Below are 17,931 nucleotides of genomic sequence, written 5' to 3' on the forward strand. Positions count from 1 at the left end.
CGACACATTAACACATGGTTTGAACCGGGATGGGAATTTTCTGGGTCACTATAGGGGCTCTTTTGCATAATTGGCTTAATCTAATTCTTGACTTCCCCTACCACTTTCTGCCCATCTACTCTCTGATTTGCTCACCTTGATAATATTTTTCTGATTTGTCAACCTTGATTACTATTTTTGGTTCTCTGTGCTTTAAATATTGGTCTGTTCTGGTATAGCTATGATCAGAAGAAGTGGGTCTGTCCCATGAAAGCCCATCACCTAGTAAATTATTTTGTTAGTCTTTAAAGTGCTACTGGACTGCTTTTTTGTTTTGATAGTATATAGACTAGCACAGCTTTCTCTCTGTTGTTATTACCGAGACAAAGAATTTATTTATATGGGGTTTGGAGAGTAAGCCATCTTTTGCATTGTTTTTCTTTACATTTAATGGAAAATGCTGAACCAGTCCCTATGTATTTTTTTTCAGTACAGAATTGTTGCCAAGAAAGTGAACTTTCTTTCTGCTAATTCCTTTCCAGGTCCTAGATTACAGCAACATGGATTCTGTCCAAACTGATGACAGAGGCGCGGGGCGGGCTAGATCCAGCCCACTAAGCCTTTTAACTTGGCCTGTGGCTGGACCTTTGTCTGTGGAGAGGGGAGAGCTTCGGGTGCTGACCTTGCCCACAGCAAAATCTCTCCACTCATATTGGATGGAAACTGGCCAGTGAGAGCTGAGAGATTTTCTTGGGGGGCGGGGGGGGCAGGAGCAGTGCAGGCAATGAAGGCAAAATGGAACAGCCAATGGACTGGGGCTGCTGGCAGGCAAGAAAGCCTGACTTGGGGTGATGCTGGCCAGCGGCTGCTTAGATAAACACCTCCTAGCCAAAGTCTGCTTCTGGCACTGCATCCCAACTCACTCGCAGACACTGCACTTCTCCTACATCTCTCCCCCAGGACAGAATTGTCTCCTGCACCCATATCCTCTCCAAGACCCTGAACACAAATCCTTTGCTTGAGGTCACCACAGCAACCCTCTTCACCCTCCTCCCCTGACCCCAGGTCACAACTCCCTCTCAGACTCTGCACCCACTCCTACATCCCTCCCCCAAGTCAAAATCCTCCTCTGCCCCAATACCCTTCCCTAGGTGACAACCCCCTTCAACCAAACACCATCTCAGAACCCACACTCTGTCCTGCACCCCAGTCTGTTACCTAGAGCACTCTTCTGCACCCAACCTCCAACCCAGACTCCGCACCTTCTACATAGAAAAGTGCAGCCTTTGATCACTTAGCAAAATCTTGGAGTGGCCTCCTCATCAAAAATTATTGCCTGCCCCTGCTCTAGATGAAAGGTGACAAAATGAGAGCTGCTTATTGTCTGCTCCACTGCCAAATAATCTGCATATGAAAAGAAGCTACCTTCTATTCTACAATGGTGACCTTTGTAGCCCAGAAGGGAATTAGCAGGAAGAATATTCTGTTAAAAGCAAATTCTGTTCAACTGTATGCTCAGTTATTTTGACATTTGAAATCCACTTAAATGTATCACTGCTACAGTGTTTTAGAAGTGACATCTTCGCTTCCATCCTCCGCTTCCTTCCCGAACATGGCATCTGTATTTGTAGACCTGATTGTCTTCAAATTAGAAATAGGTACACGTATGTTGATTTAAAAGCTCATAATGAAAGACAATAGTAATTGATAGTTGTGTGGACTGAATTAGCATATTTATTTTTCCCTGCAAGTATTTTGCTTGCCACACCAGGAAAGAGAGTTTTATTTTAAAACTTTCACAAGAATAATCATTATAAAATTAACCTGTTTGATAGTGTGATATTTATTTCATTGCAGCTCTTTAATATTAGAAGGTGTTGAACCACAGAGTACCTGCGAATTGGAGGTGGATGCAGTTGCTGCTGATATTTTAAATCGATTGGATGTTGAAGGTGAATTGCTAATTATTCTGCATAGTGCTCTACAGGGAAAGGATTTATATTGTCATGTTTTTATAGTGCCTAGCACAATGAACCTTAGACCCTGATATACTGCATGCAATATAAATAATGAAGTTCTCAGATATTCTCATTATCTGCAGCAGTACTTTATGATAAAAAAGACGTATAAAACAGAAATTAGAGGACAAAGCAGGTGATCACAAGAATAGCCAAACATCCCACAACTAGTAGGGAATCTTGGTAATGGGGCTCAGGAGGCATTTTTGGCCTGTTTGTTTTTTTTTTTAAGGGAGAGGGGAATGTAAAATTCCAGGGTTTTTTTTTCTTCCACTTCTTGCTTGATGACCTTTGAATTAACATTGGCATACATGCCAAAAGAAGCTGTCTTTTTGTCCACACACTTAGTAGTAAGAGTCTTCAAAAGCTAGGGTTACAAGGAAATAAATAGGGGAGTTAGGCCAGAACTTTACATTATACTAATACGTCTAGGCAAGGGATGACTTGCAGTGAACAGCAGGGGACTGATGTGGCAAAAGCTATTAGTAGAAAAATATGTCATTGTCAGAATTATTAAAGGAATTTGTTTCTATGCCCTGACAACCTTTCCTCGATGTCTTCTGGCATTTTCCAGCCCAGATTGGCAGGAACCCTGGTTTGCAGGCTATATGGGAAGATGAGAAGCAGCGCAGGAGAGAGAAGAATGAATCTTCTCAGATTAGTCCATCTGATTCACAAGGTAAACGAAGTGTACAATGTTGTGCAATTTGTCTGTGGAACATTTTTATAGGAGAAGTGAGTAGGATACAGAGCTGAAGTTAATGTATCAAGTTTTAGATTTTTTTAAGACTTCTTGTTTCCCTTTTATTGAAAGCGCATTATCCAATGCTTGGATTATATTTTTAATTTAAACTATGAAAACGTGACTGAAAATGTTAATTCAACAGAATGTATTTTACACAGAACAGGTTGGTTGTCTATGCAGTGTATAATAAAGTTAAGGCTGCCTGACACTTTCCGTTTTATAATACCGTGTATTCAGTTGCTTATATTGTTGTCAGCCCATTTGGACTGATGTTTTCCTAGGCCCAGCCTAAGACTGATATTTTTGGTGAAGTATAGTTGTTTCTCAGAACAAGGCTAATACATTGTGTTGGTCATGTTAAAAATTAATCACACAGGGAAAATTGAAATTAATCAGGGTTATGTAGTGTTTGAGACTGTTTTTTGTAGAATCCCTGTCCCTTTTTGCAGAAGTTTTGAGGTGTTTGAATGAGATACGAGACTGCAAGAAGAGAAGGGGACTGTCTCATGGTTTTGGCAACTGAATGCTGCCCTGGAGGAATGGATTCCGTAGCTGCCTCTGTCATATAGGCCATATGTGATAAAGGGCAAGTCACATACATGAACATTATTATAGAGGGCCATTAATTGTACTTCTCATCTTCTGGGTGCCTGACTTCAGACACACAAGGTCTGATTTGCAGAGTTGTTGAATACTCACAGTTGCAACTGAGGTCTATGGGAGTTGTTCTCTGAGCATATAAAGTATTGTAATGGTAAATACACAGAAAATTAGGTCATGGACTTCTCAAAGTGGGCACCAAAGATTAGTAGAAATATTTATAATGTTGGTTTTAATTTCTGAGTTCAGTTCCCTCTGTTTAAAACATAGACAGTAATGCCACCTGACCTCACATGGTGTTGGGAAGGAAGCTTCATGAATATATTAAAGAGCTAAGATAGAAGGGCAAAAGCACTGTAGAAAAGCTTATGACAAAATTAATAATTTTGCATTGAGTGCCGGGTTTGGATGACATGTTAAACAATGCATGGGACCACCTGTGGAATGAGGAAGATAAAAATAATCATGTTCAGAGTTCAGTTGAATTCAGAATTCCAACCTGTTTATTAAATGAGTCGGGGTTTCTATAGGAAAAAAAGTTATGATGTGATTAAAGACTGTACTGTAATGCATACACATGAGGGGTTCAAATTAAGGTTGCGTGAACAACCTTCTTGTTATTAATTCTAGCATTTCCTAACTTTTGAGTACATGACTTTGCAATTGTAATTTTTTTTCTTTCTTTTGGTGTGGGGGATTGTATAATGAAAAACATCTATGTCTAATCTACTTTAGAGATAGTTATTAGTATTCCTATCTTTCCTTTTTGTGTATGTGTGTCTCATCTAAAAAGAGAGTCATCTTCCAAACAAACATTTTCAAGTTGCCTGTTTAAAAGTCCTTAATGGCCTCAATTAAAGGAGAATGACTTTGTGGTTCTTACTTATCATTTAATTTTGACAGCCCTTTTAAACAATTAATATTACTTATTTAAAAACTGCAGGGAGGCTTAACTGGTGAAAATTCCAAAGTTATGTATGTTTGGCACATATTTCCTATGTATACATGTACATTGAAAAGAGCCCTATAGCTCTAGGAGGTGATGTTTTAGAACTATTATAATGAGAGAAATGGAGGCTCAAATTATCTGCTACACTGTGACAATGCTGATGATGTGTAACTGTAAACTTGGAGAATATGGCCAATGGAGAATTACCCTAGTTGAGATGTACTTCATTTAAAAATACAAAACAGTTTTTCCTACAAATAGTACCTGTTAAAAGTATTTCTCTGTATAGTGTTAGTAACAGCTGTATGATCTTTATTTCAAAGCTGAATGCATGGCATTTGCTAGGACAGTATCTTTGTTTCCCTAATCATTTTAGTTCTTCATAGATTATATAAATCACACCATTATTTAGTTATTTTTGGTCATTTATTTCAAAATACTTGTGAGAAAGTACATCTGTAACAATACGAACAACAGTAAAAATTTAGGATTTTCTTTTTTGACAGATAGATTCCTTACTATATATATATTAATACAGAACTCTGAGTAATAATTTAAACTGTAAGACAAAACTGTATTTCTTGCACCCCGCAGAAGCAGTGTAAAAGCTTAGGGGACTTGGTTGTAATAAGGAGCTGAGGGAGTGGGAAGTAATTGCTGGTAAGGGCCCTGGGTATGAACTTGGAGGATTGTTGGATATGAGTGGGGAAAAGTTTGGAACAGGTTTTTTGGAGAGAGATTGTTAGGGAGCTTCTCCTGTGCAAACCATGGCTGATCCCTTGCCTCTCCCATTCAGGCAGGCACATTTGCCTCTGCCCCTATGTGTCCTTGTACTCCTTGTCCACATATTTCTTTCCATCCCCCTCAGATACCCATTCATCTCATACCCATGTGGCTTGTACTCCCTTCCCTGTCACCATGTGGCCCGTCACATCCCTCCTACCTGTGGTCCTGTGCCTCCACTACTCTTCAGTCCCTGCCCCAGTCTCTCCCCTCCCACTAGCCCTTGTGAGCCATATCTGAACCTACAGCGATCCCATACTGTCTGTCTCTCCATTGCACAGGGGTTAGCAATAATTTTTGTTGGTGGGGAGCACACCAAGAATTTGGTAAGTGGTCAAGGGCTGCTCTCTTACATTATATTAATGGAGGAGGTGGGGATTTGAGACAAAGGTTGGTGCAGAAGGGAACTTGGGTAAGGGATTCGGGCACAGGATGGAGTTGGGGTGAAGGAGGGAGTTGTGGCTAGGGGAAAGAGATTGGGATCATAGAATCATAGAACAATAGACCTGGAAGAGACCTACAAAAGCCATCAAGTCCAGCCCCCTGCCCTAAGCAGGACCAAACCCATCCAATCAGCCCAGCCAGGGCTGTGTCGAGATGAGACTTAAACACCTCCAGGGATGGAGACTCCTTTACTTCCCTGGGTAGACCATTCCAATGCTTCACCACCCTCCTAGTGAAAAAGTTATTCCTAATGTTCAACCTGGACCTTCCCAACCTCAACTTGAGACCATTGTTCCGGGTTCTGCCATCCGTGACCACTGTGAACAGCCTCTCTCCAGCCTCTTTGCAACCTCCCTTCAGTAAGTTGAAGGCTGTTACCAAGTCCCGCTTCAGTCTTCTCTTCTGCAGACTAAGCAGTCCCAATTCCCTCAACCTTTCTTCATAGGTCATATGCTCCAGCCCCCTAATTATTTTGGTTGCCGTCCACTGGACCCTCTCCGGTGTATCCACATCCTTCCTATAATTGGGGGCCCAGAACTGGACACAGTACTCCAGATGCGGCCTCACCAAAGCCGAATAAAGAGGAATAATCACTTCTCTGGATCTACTGGCAACGCTCCTCTTGATGCAACCTAATATGCCATTAGCCTTCTTGGCTACAATGGCACACTGTTAACTCATGTCCAGCTTCTCATCCACTACAACTCCCCAGTCCTGTTCTGCAGAACTACTACTGAGCCAGTCAGACCCCAGCCTGTAACAATGCTTGGGATTCTTCCAGCCCAAGTGCAGGACTCTGCACTTGTCCTTATTGAACCTCATCAGATTTCTTGCAGCCCAGTCTTCCAATTTGTCTAGGTCACTCTGGACCCTATCCCTACCCTCCAGCATATCTACCTCTCCCGCTAACTTAGTGTCATCTGCAAACTTGCTGAGGGTGCAATCCACCCCCTCATCCAGGTCATTGATAAATATGTTGAACAGAACAGGACCCAGAACCAAACCTTGGGGCACTCCACCAGAAACGGACTGCCATCTCAACATCGAGCCGTTGATCACTACCCGCTGGGCCCGACCTTCTAGCCAGCTGTCTATCGATCTCACCATCCATTTATCCAATCCACATTCCTTTAACTTGCTGACAAGAGTATTATGGGAGACTGTATCAAAAGCTTTGCTAAAGTCAAGATAAATCACATCCATTGATTTTTCCCCTATCCACAGAGCGAATTATCTCATCGCAGAAACTAATCAGATTGGTCAGGCATGACTTGCCCTTCATGAATTCATGCTGACTATTCCTGATCACTTCCCCTCCTCCAAGTGCCTCAAAATGACTTCCTTGAGGAGCCCCTCCATGATTTTTCTAGGGACTGATGTAAGACTGACCGGCCTATAGTTCCCTGGATCATCCTTCTTCCCTTTTTTAAAGATGGGCACTACATTTGCCTTTTTCCAGTCATCCGGAATCTTTCCTGATCTCCATGACTTTTCAAAGATAATGGCCAAGGGCTTGACAAAGACATACGCCAACTCCCTCAGAAGCCTCGGATGAATTAGGTCCAGAAGGTTGTATGAGTTCAGGGGAGAATTCTGACCTGGGGTAGGGGTGTAGGAGGGAAGTACAGGGTCTGGGAGGGTGCCTGTGACCTGGACCAGGAGTGTGAGAGGGGATTTCAGGGTCTGGGAAGGGGTGTGGTTGCAGAAGCAGGGGTGCCGAGGGTTTGTGATACGTGGGGTAGGGATGCAAGAAAGAGGGCAGAGGGATGAGGGGGAGGGAAGGGCTGGGATGCCAGAGACAGCCTCTGGCTTGGAGGCACTTACCTGGGCAACTCCCTGTCAGCACCCCAGCAGGTTTCTTAGCTAGGGTTATTGCCTTCCATTCCCCCAACGTGCTCAGAGCAGCTGCAGGGACTATGTGTGGCTATAAACTGAAGGCTGTGGGATTGGGGGAAGGGTATTTCACATGCTACGTGTCTTGCAAACAGGCAGCTCCTGTTGGCCAGGAACTGCCAGTGTAAACTGCAAGATTTTCCTGAGTGTGGGGGCAGTATGAGAAGCCTCTTCCCCCTCCCCCAGACTCAAAGTGTTCACGGAACTCAGCAGCTGGCTTTTTTGCATGCAGAATGCGGGCAGAGCAGGTGGGGAACTGGCTGAGGGTTCTGTAGGCCAGAACTAGCAGCTTGCCATGCCATAACCTCTGTCTCCTCACTTGGCTGAACAGACTTTTGAGGAAGGCAGGCTCTCAGTCCTAGATGGTTTGGAGCTGTTGCTCTGTTGTAGTGCCACAATGCTTTCCAGTATACAAAAAGGCATAACTGCACCCACTGTCCCATCTAGAGTTATTTTTTGCTGGGACAAAGGGAGAGGGAGGAAGCTGCTCTGTTTTAACACCACATCATCATCTTCTGGTGGGGAAAACTGCAGAACTGCTGCAACTTTCTGGCAAAACTTTTTTCTGTGCAAACAAATAAAAGATATGCGTGGCTCCTTAATTTTGCATGTGTGTAATGGTGCAGAATTCCCCTATGGGTAATGGCTGCATTGGAAATTATTGTGCTCTTTTTCTTTGGCTTCTAGTCACTGTTGTCATACTCAAATTTGAACTGATTATAAGCAAATATATTTTTTCAAATGATTATTTAGTCAGTTGCTAATATGTGATCAACCTAGCAGTCCTACACAAGTCAGTTTGTGTCAATAAATCAGAATAACACCTCCAAATAACAGCATTTTTTTTTTTTAAATCTTAAAGATCGTGGATTTGTGCCAACAACAGAGAGTGAAAAAATCTTTCAAAAGAGACTTAAGGAAATCCTCAAGCAAAATGACTTCTCTGTGTAAGTGATCACCCATTTTCCATGATTTATAACCTTTTGGGCTAACATGAATAGTCATTTTAAAGGTTTTTTTGTTTGTTTGTTTTTTATTTTTTTTAATTAAATAGAACATTGTCAGGATCAGTGGATTACAGTAATGGATCAGAGGAGTTCTCTGCTGAGTTAACTCTACATTCAGAGGTTCTTTCTCCTAAAGCAGTTCCATGTTCACCTGCCAATATGGTGGAAGTGCACAAAGATAAGAAGCTGGACACAGGTGAGTATTTTCAGTTACGTTATTTTAAGAGACAAATCCTGTTTGCCTTACACATCTTCGTATTTGGGCTATTGAAGCTACTATATGACTAACTGGAGCAGAATTTGGCTCTTGGCTATAGACTTCCTAAACTGAACAATATTTTCCTTACTTTAGTGTGTAACTCCATTAAAGCAAACCCTACAACAGGGTTCCTTAGGAGCCAGCTGTGCCATCTCTCTACATGCACTTGAGTCCACTCACTGTCAGTAATACACCTGACTGGGGAGCTAGGGGTTTTTTTTTGTGCTCTCTGAGCAGCGCAAATAATGTGAAACAAGTCACAAAATCTGACCCCAATATGTGAGGATTTGAATCACCACAAAGACATTTTGTGGATCAAAATTGTTATAGTTGTGAGAACCACAGAAACTTTATAAGTGTTACACAATAATTTGTAAATACTTGAATGGTTAATAGCCACAAACTGATTTTTTAAAGTTGTTTTGCTTTCATATTGAAACATTCATGTAATATTATTCCTTTTGAGTTTCATGTGATTTTTTTTAAAGAACCTAATAACTATACGAATAAAGAAGAGGATGCATTTATTAATGAAGAAGCAATTTTAAACATCATGGAAAATAGTCAGAATTTTCATCCACTGTCTCAGAGACTGAATCAAACTACTGTTTTCAGTGAGTATAATCAAGACATTAATAGTACATTCTTTTTTTGTTGGCAACCATTGCATTCCCTGAGCATATTTAATACTGTGTCAAACACAGAGGAAGACACATTTCTTGTCTGAAGCAGTTTGCAGTTTAGAATGTTGTCTTTCAGTATCACTTTCTGTAATCACTCACCAATCCAGTTGATTTGTATAGACTGCTCTGCTGCTGTTGCTGGTCTAATCCAAGCTGCCATCTTCCAGGTCAACAAACTAAAGGTGCTGAGAGGAGTTCCTAATTCATGTGTTGCTAAGAGTTTTGGGATGCTTAAATAGATTTTGGAGACCCAAAATTTGGGTCAGAGAAAAAAGGGGTCTGGCTGACCTGTGCATTCTCTCCTTTGCCTATTTTGTGCCCGCTGTTCTTCATGGGCTGCTTTAACAGGCCAGATCCCTAGAGGTGTTGGAGGCTGATGGTCAGAAAGATAAGTGATGGAGAGGTCAGGTTTTTTCCCCCCAATATAAGTGGATATAAAAGGACCTTGATGAATTGGACATGATGTTTTCCAAACTAATTTGGCCGCAGAACACTTTTAGGCTTGGAATATGTTGATGGAACACATACATGCTGATTGCCAGGATGGGTAATACTGAAAAATTGCTGCAGGTAATGCTCAGAAGTTGATCTAAACTATTTAGGTTTTAGATGTCTTTTATTTTACAAAGAACAAAAATTAACAAGAGAAAAATATTTGAATGAACAACTCATGTTTTTCTAATAGAAGGATGATTAGCAATCCTATAATTACTTATATAAAAATTAAATACAAACCCAAAACAAAACAGCTGAAAGAAGGATGGCTAGTGTCATTCTTTTGTACAAAAACAGAAAGGACAAAGTTTGTCCTTCCTTAAAGCTTAAGAGTATTTTTATGAAAAAGAAATGCAAAACAGATTAGTTATGTTTTTAAATTTTGTGTTTTTATATACTTGTTTTTCTTGCAGAAAACTACTGGAAAATAAAAATAAGTAACATTGGATAGTTTTATTAAATTGGAAGTGTTTTTGCATCTTTTGATCACAAATCTGCTTAACATTAGAAATTATGCTGGAGAGTTGGATCCTCATATCAGGTGCAGCATCACCTGCTTTCTCTGAACACAGTTTGTGTTGAAACAATCCAAAGCAATGCTGATTGTTTTGGCATGAGGCGCATAACAACAATTATACTATTCCAAATTCATTATAAATATTAGTATACCCTACAATCTAAATACAATTCAAATACCTTATTATTTTTGATACACATATAATTTCATATTTAATATTTTAGAAGGAAAAACATTCAAATTTTTTCATTGAACACCTATTCACATCATGTGGAACACCAGTGCTCCAGGGGACACAATTTGGGAAACCCTGAATTAGAGGAATTTGAAGTGAAATTAACAAAATGAAATTCAATACAGACATCTGCAAAGCATTGAGTAAGAATGAAATCAGATGCACAGCTATAAATAATAGGAAATAACGGGCCAGATGGTAGTATTGCTAAAAAGGAGCTGGGTGTTATAGTGGATCCAAACTGCATATGAATCAACAAAGTGGTGCAGCTGCAAAGAAGGCTATGGCTATGTTTATACTGTAAAGTTTTGTCACCAAAAGTTGTGCCACTTTAAAATCCTTTAACTAAACTGCTTTTGTGTTGGCAGAGTGCATGCACACTAGTATCCCCTACATCAGCGTAAAGCAGTGCAGGTGGGGCAGGTACAGTGACACCTGAGGCAGGTTGCTCAATCCCATTGTTCCATGGGATTCTACTGGATTGCCAACTGATTTTCAAATGAAGTGGGAAGGAAGGGAGTGACAGGGATTAGTGGGGAGTGGGACAGAGGGAGAGATTGAAACAGCGCCGGGGTTGTATGTGAGAGAGTATGTGTGTTGCGGAGAGTGATTATGTTGGCATGCTGTTTCAGTCTCTGAAAGCAACTAATTCTTAGGTAGTAGGAGGAGACACCTCCAACATCAGTCCCCATCTCCCTTCCTGACTCTGCACAGCACAGCAGTTCCTCTCTCTCTCTCTCTCTCTCTCTCTCTCTCTCTCTCTCTCTCTCTCTCACACACACACACACACACACACACACACACACACACACACACACACACTCACTCACTCACTCACTCACTCACTCACTCACTCACTCACTCACTCCCACTGCCTGCCTGCCTGCCTGCCTCTTTTTGTAGTGCAGGAGACCCATCTCTCTCTCTCTCTCTCTCTCTCTCTCTCACACACACACACACTCACTCACTCACTCACTCACTCCCACTGCCTGCCTGCCTGCCTGCCTCTTTTTGTAGTGCAGGAGACCCAGAGCTCTACATTATGGATTTGCTATTTGTTCCCAAAGCAAGCTGAGCTATCAGAATTTCATGAAGCTTTAAAGGGAAGGGCACATGCCTGCAGAGCAAATGAGTTGAAAACAGTGTGCAGAGCAGTCAAGGCAGGCACTGTGGGATACTGGAGGAGGCCAGTTGTGGTGATATAACGAATGGCAGAATCCACGCTGATACTTTTTCATTTTAACTTTGTCACAAAAAGTCCTTTATTTCTCACTGAAGTGGTTTTATTTTGTCCCAAAACTGGCACTATAGGAACAGTTAAGGATGTAGATTCTGTTAGCCGATGGCTGGGTAATGAGTGGTCTGTGAGCCTTATTACATCTGAGTCTTTAACTGCTAGGACCTGCAGTCCCTTCGCAGCGGGCAGCCAAGGTGGCTGACGGATGCCCTAGAGATTCACCTGAATCTTTAACTGCTAGATGCAGCGGGCAACCAGGGTGGCTGACAGGTACCCCAGGAGTCTGTCCCATGGAGGCGACATGACTCAGCGCTCAGCTTTTACTGCACCTTACCACTGACCATGCTAATGTAGCCAAACCAGGTAGGGTTCTTTGTTTGTGTTCGGCCGACTTACAGTAACTGGAAGGAGTCAGGCTGAAGCTTAAATGGTTACTATTTATTAAAAGGCAGAAATAAGAATCTTAGCGGTTACAAGGTTATTGCTCTATCATCTTAACTACTAGTAGGATGATACATATGGCATACCAATTAGATTACAAATGCAAGTTACACATTTAAGGACAAAACACCTTAGCTTACAGAGCTCTTACTATTAAATGTGCACAAAAGTACACTGCAGGTATAATTCTCACCCCTGCGTTCTCTGACTCTGGCGTAGCCAGCGTCTTTCACTCAGTCCTTCAGGAAGAAGAGTACGAGGCGGGCGTCCCCTGGGACCTCGGGAGGCAATGACCTTACCCGACTGGCAGGTTCAGGTGATTGGAGCTCAATTAGAGTGGACTGCCGGACCCATCTTTATACCCCTTGGGTCACGTAAACCCTTCCTTATCTAAAGATGCCAATCGTACTGGTTCGCCTTTGTGACGCCAGCTCTTACAAGGGAGTTGCAACTTAATTTACACTTGTAAGACAGAGATAACTAAATCATTAAGACAGGACATTCTTTTTGTATGGGCATGAGATTCCTCTCCTGGGACGATGTGTAGGCGTACCAGCCAAGGGCAGTTTGAGGCCCTGTGGTCATCGGCTGGCCTGTTAACCCTCTTATCTATGTAATTCTTCTGTCCAGGATCATGATGAGGCGTCACATCTGTACTCTGAGGCATCAAAGACTGTACTTGAGATTAGCACATCTCTGCTTCCAGGCATCAAAGACTGTGCTGTTTCCTTTTGTCCTTTGTGCTCTGAGGCACCTAAGAGGGGCAAGATGGAGTACAGCAGGGGGATTCTGTCTGGCTACAATAGGTTATCAAGAGAGGTAGTAGAATCCCAGTCGTTGTGAGTTTAGAATGGTTGGTTAGACAACACCTGACAGGTGTGGTCTTAGGTATACTACTATTTGCCACAGTGTGGAGGGCTGGACTAGGTGACCTCTAGAGATTCCTTCTAGCTTTACATTTTTATGATTCTGTGGTTGAAGGCAGAGAACATCCAAAGGTGTAAGAACATTTAAAGGTATGGGATAAGAAGGAAAACAAGGGATGGAAGGAGAGAAAGAAGAATGAGATCAAGGGAATAGCTTGTGGGATTAATGGCAAATAGTAGAAAACAGATCTCTGCAGTTGGTGGCATGGGAATTGACTAGGCAAGAGAGTTAAAGCCACTTTAGAGGAGAGACAAAAAAAGTTGGCTTCAGCTACAGAAATGAAGCATTTGCCAAGTGTGAGAAGGCAGAAGAAACTGGCGAGAAAGGAGTATTGATGAGAGTGAACTTAGTAGAATTGGAGCAGGAGGGAAGGAATCTAAGGAACAGGTATAAGGCTGGCAGGATTGAAGCCTGTCAGGCAGGGAGGATGATGTAAAATGGGGAACTGGAAAATAAGGTGGCTGAGAGAAGAGCTGTAATTTGTTTCCTCTAATTGCCATTACTGCCTAATTAGTTGATTAAAAATTGTTGGGAACTGTATTCTGAAGCTATTTTATTAGAAATTTAAAAAAATTATTTACAGGTAAAATGTAGGAAAAAACTTGTGTGGGCTTTTTTGCAGTGGACAGTATTTCTGATCAGGCCATGATACACCTGTTGGCTGGCTTGGAGGATGACAGCTATCAAATGGGAGGCCACAGGAAATTATCTCAGAATCATTCTCTTGGAAGCTATAGAAACCTTCAGAACAGTGATGATGAAGAAAATGAACCACAAATTGAAAAGGAGGAGATGGAACTCAGTTTGCTAATGTCCCAAAGATGGGACAGCAGCATTGAAGAACACGGAGCAACAAGGTGTGTATTTAACATGGAAGAATGGCTTTTTCCTCTTGTTTTAAAGAAAAGTTTATGCTTTTTCCCAAATATATTTCTTCATGGCTTCGAATCCTATGAATGAGCAACTCTGAAGTGAAGTGAGTTTAAATACTCTCATACTACTTTTGACGTACAGAAGGGACTCCTATTTAGTATTGAGCGCTTCAGGCAGATCTCAGGCTAGTTGTGGCTCTTAAAGCAGTGGAACTTGATAATCAGTTTTATATGTGGGTTTTTTTTTTTAGCCAAGCCTCTAATCTTGCTTTCGAGAACCTGTTTTAAGGTAGGTTTTTCCTCTTTCTGGCTGTGTCTACACTTACAAAAAACTTCAAAATGGCCATGCTAATGGCTAAATCAAAGAATGACTATTTAGCACCTCATTAGCATGACACCAGCCACAGCACTTCAAAAGTGCTGTGGTTCACTCGCCCATGCCTCATCTACATGGAGGTCCTTTTTGAAAGTATACTGCCAACATCAAAATCCCCTTATTCCTATTCTTTATTCTTACTCAGCTAATGGGAATAAGGAGATTTCGATGTTGTCAGAGTCCTTTCGAGAACCAGCATGTAGATGAGTTGTGGGCAAGCAAACTGCGGCAGGCTGGTGGCATGCTAATGAGGCGCTGAATATTCATTTGTCCCTCATTAATATTCTTTGATTTGTCCATTAGCATGGCCATTTCAAAGTTTTTTGTAAGTGTAGATGTAGCCTCTGTGTTTCTGATCTGTCGTTCTTTCCTTTATAATCCGTCTTTAGAGCCGTACTATGTAGGTTTGACATTTGATGTATCTGGAGTGAATGTTTAGGAAATACATTTGCAAAGACTGACCTGGCAGTCCAGCAGTAGCACCATGTGTTGCCGTACATCTTGGGGTCAGTGATTAAATCTTAAGGTTCACACTTCTTTTTTGGACTACCAGCAGTAGTCAGATCCTTTTAAGGTAAGGGACTCTGGGAGCACCTTGTATTGACCTATTTTGCTTCCTAAAGGAAATTATAGCCAGCATTTTCCCACCCAAGTCCTGGTCAGGCCTTTGAGTGTTTGAGTTCCATTCAAGAAACTCAAAACACTTCTTAAACGTTAATATAGTAATTCTAACAACTATCTTCTGAGGTAGGAAATAATTAAGATCCCTATTTTTAAGATCAGCAAAAAGTCCTGTGGCACCTTCTAGACTATAACAGATATTTTGGAGCATACGCTTTCGTGGGCAAAGATCTGCTTCGTCAGATGCATGAGTGGGTCTAGAGGAGGGCCTAAATTTATAGGATCATGAAAAGGAGGGAGTCCCAGTCAAGAGGAGGGCCAGAGTTGACAAGGTCAGTTCAGTCATGGAGGATGTGGCCCTCCTTAAGATGGAAGAATTGAGGCTTGAAGAGAGTGTGATTTTTCTTATCATCATGCAGGACAACTGTAGTAGGGAAGGGAATAAAACTTGGAATACCTGACTACCAGTTCCCATACTTTTTAGACACAAATGCTTTTTTGCTCCTTCAAAGTATTGTCAGAAGGAAAATGGAAATTAGTGATATCCAAAATAAGGAAAGATTTTTATCCAAAATATTTAACTTTGTTATATTAGTACCAAAAAAAAAGATTCAGTGGACAGATTTAACTTTTTTCAGGCTAGTAACCCATAGTGCCATTCTGGTATATAACATTAATTTTAAAAGGTTTTTTAGTAAGTTTTGTATCCCTTTTTTTCATAAAAATTTAAGTTGCTTGTCATCATTTTTTCTTTTCTTCTGTTTTGAAGCCACCAAGATAGCATTTCATATAATTAAGCTACAACTTCTTCATTTCAGTCCCACTGTATTTTCAAGGGAAAAAAACTCTCTAACATAGGGCTTTTGAGTTGTTTATTTTCTGATTTTTCCCATTTCCCCTCCCCCTGTGTCTGTCTTAATGTTTGTGACTCTTTTTCCCCACCCCCATCTTTTTTTTGTCTTATACTCGTACTTATGCTAGTACTTATTAATATCCCAGGATATTAGAGAGGAAATGTGGGTGAGGTGTAATATCTTTTATTGGACCAACTTCTTTTGATGAAAGAAATAAGTTCTTGAGCTACACAGACCTCTTTTTCGGGTCTGGGAAAATACTGGTTTGGTAGCCTTAGTGGCTTTATTTAAAAAAACAAAAAAAAGCCATTAATTAATACATGTATCATAAGCATTGACAATACAGTCTTCCACATAATGTTCTGGTGAGGACTAGAAATAAAATTAAGTTCAGTCTCCATGACCATTCATGCCTTATACCTCATTGAGTGTGCCAATAATTATGTTTGTAATCCAACAAAGTTGCTGGGTTTTTTACATAAATGTAAGCATGTGCTTCCTGAAAGTTAGACAAAGCACTAGGTCATCTCACACAGACCACTCAGTTTCCTTCAGAATTTCAGTTCCTGTCAAGCACTGTCAAATTGGAATCATTATGATACAACACTATCATTCAGGTGTCACAGATCTTGTCTACCTTTTCCTGACTGCCAGTATGATAGTGGACATCACAGTAACACCATAGAACAATAGACTAAGTGAAATATCCAGCAAATTTATTTGCCTTTTCTCTTATCTCTGAAAATACATTCTCACCACCATAACTCTTTATAGCTAGAGGTTTTTTGCAGTCTTGAAAGATGCTGCACTTATCAGAGTTGCTTCATTTTCTTTAGGTCAGTGAGCAAAAATATGAATCGAAGCTCAAGTGACGAGGAGGAGTCATCTTCAGACGAAGAAATGGAATGGAGTGGTAACAGTTTGCTTCTAGCTAATCTCTCTATACCTCAGTTAGATGGAACTGCAGATGAAAATAGTGGTAAGTAAATGGTAGACTCCTAGAAAAATGGAGATACTGCTCGGAACATAAGTAGTTTCCTGATCCATGTGTCAGTCCTGGAAGATCTGACTACCCTCTACTCCCAAATCAGTGAGAGGGAAATGCTCTCAACACATTGTTGGAAATGGCCTTTAAATACTGTAAATTGGCTAATAAATTGATTCAGCATAAAAGACCTGTGGTTTTCCCAACTATACCTCCCTTTTCCTCTCCTGCTTTCCTTTTATATTATGGTCTGCGTAACATAAGAGGGTCTTCTAATTGTCTGAATGGAGAGGGTAAAGGTCATCCAGTTACCACATGGATCTTTCTATTTCAATTTTTGTTGTGCATGCACAATATAGAAATTACTGCTTTCTTTTGACTGCTTCATTGTCCCAGGATTTCACTTTAAGTACATTGAATTTAGTAACCATGTGAAAGAATCCAGACTCCCTGTTTACTCCCGGATTCTGAGACTTTTGCAGTCACCAGTGTGGCTGGGAGTTACCTAAGTAGCACAGGTAGCTGCTGGGTTGACCACACTAGCCATGACTGGGCAGCCTCAAATCATTGCACATACCCTAACCCCTTCTGCCAATCCGTAGCAGGAATTTGCATGTGAGAGGGGGCTTGGGACAGGAAGTTTAGGTGCAGGCAGGGATGAAGGTCCAAGGCAGTGCTTTCCTCAGGGAGCTCCCCGAAAGTGGCAGCATGTCTGTCAGCTCCTAGGTGAAGGTATGGCCAGGTGGCTCAGCAAGTTGTCTTGGCATGCAGGTGTTGCCCCTGCAACTCTCAGCCAATAGGAGTTGCCTAGCCAGCTCTTGTAGCAGGAGAAGTACATGGAACACCCAGCCGCCCGTACACCTAGGAGCTAAGGAAAAGACCACCTCTTTGAGGGAGCCACAGAGCCAGTAAGTAGCTCACCAGCCCCTCCTCCAGCAGCGGCACAGGACCAGACTACTGCCCAGCTGCCTGCCCCCATGCACCCAGCATTTAGTCAGTGGAGTTAGATAT

The 17,931-nt window shown here is 41.5% G+C and overlaps 1 protein-coding gene across 2 annotated transcripts in view; it reads left to right on the forward strand.

Annotated features, from left to right (window-relative positions):
* Window positions 1–17,931, forward strand: part of REV3L (REV3 like, DNA directed polymerase zeta catalytic subunit) — a 219,577-nt gene that overhangs the window by 127,192 nt on the left and 74,454 nt on the right. For both annotated transcript variants that reach the window (XR_012645066.1, XM_074990718.1), the window contains exons 6-12: window positions 1,837–1,931; window positions 2,572–2,676; window positions 8,274–8,358; window positions 8,466–8,614; window positions 9,166–9,291; window positions 13,835–14,069; window positions 16,772–16,914. Coding sequence is in view for 1 of the 2 variants with exons in the window: in XM_074990718.1 (XP_074846819.1) it covers window positions 1,837–1,931; window positions 2,572–2,676; window positions 8,274–8,358; window positions 8,466–8,614; window positions 9,166–9,291; window positions 13,835–14,069; window positions 16,772–16,914 (938 nt within the window). In the remaining variant the exon portion in view is untranslated. The remainder of the gene's footprint in view (window positions 1–1,836; window positions 1,932–2,571; window positions 2,677–8,273; window positions 8,359–8,465; window positions 8,615–9,165; window positions 9,292–13,834; window positions 14,070–16,771; window positions 16,915–17,931) is intronic.

This window comes from Carettochelys insculpta, chromosome 3 (assembly GCF_033958435.1).
Source record: "Carettochelys insculpta isolate YL-2023 chromosome 3, ASM3395843v1, whole genome shotgun sequence".
NCBI lineage: Eukaryota > Metazoa > Chordata > Testudines > Carettochelyidae > Carettochelys > Carettochelys insculpta.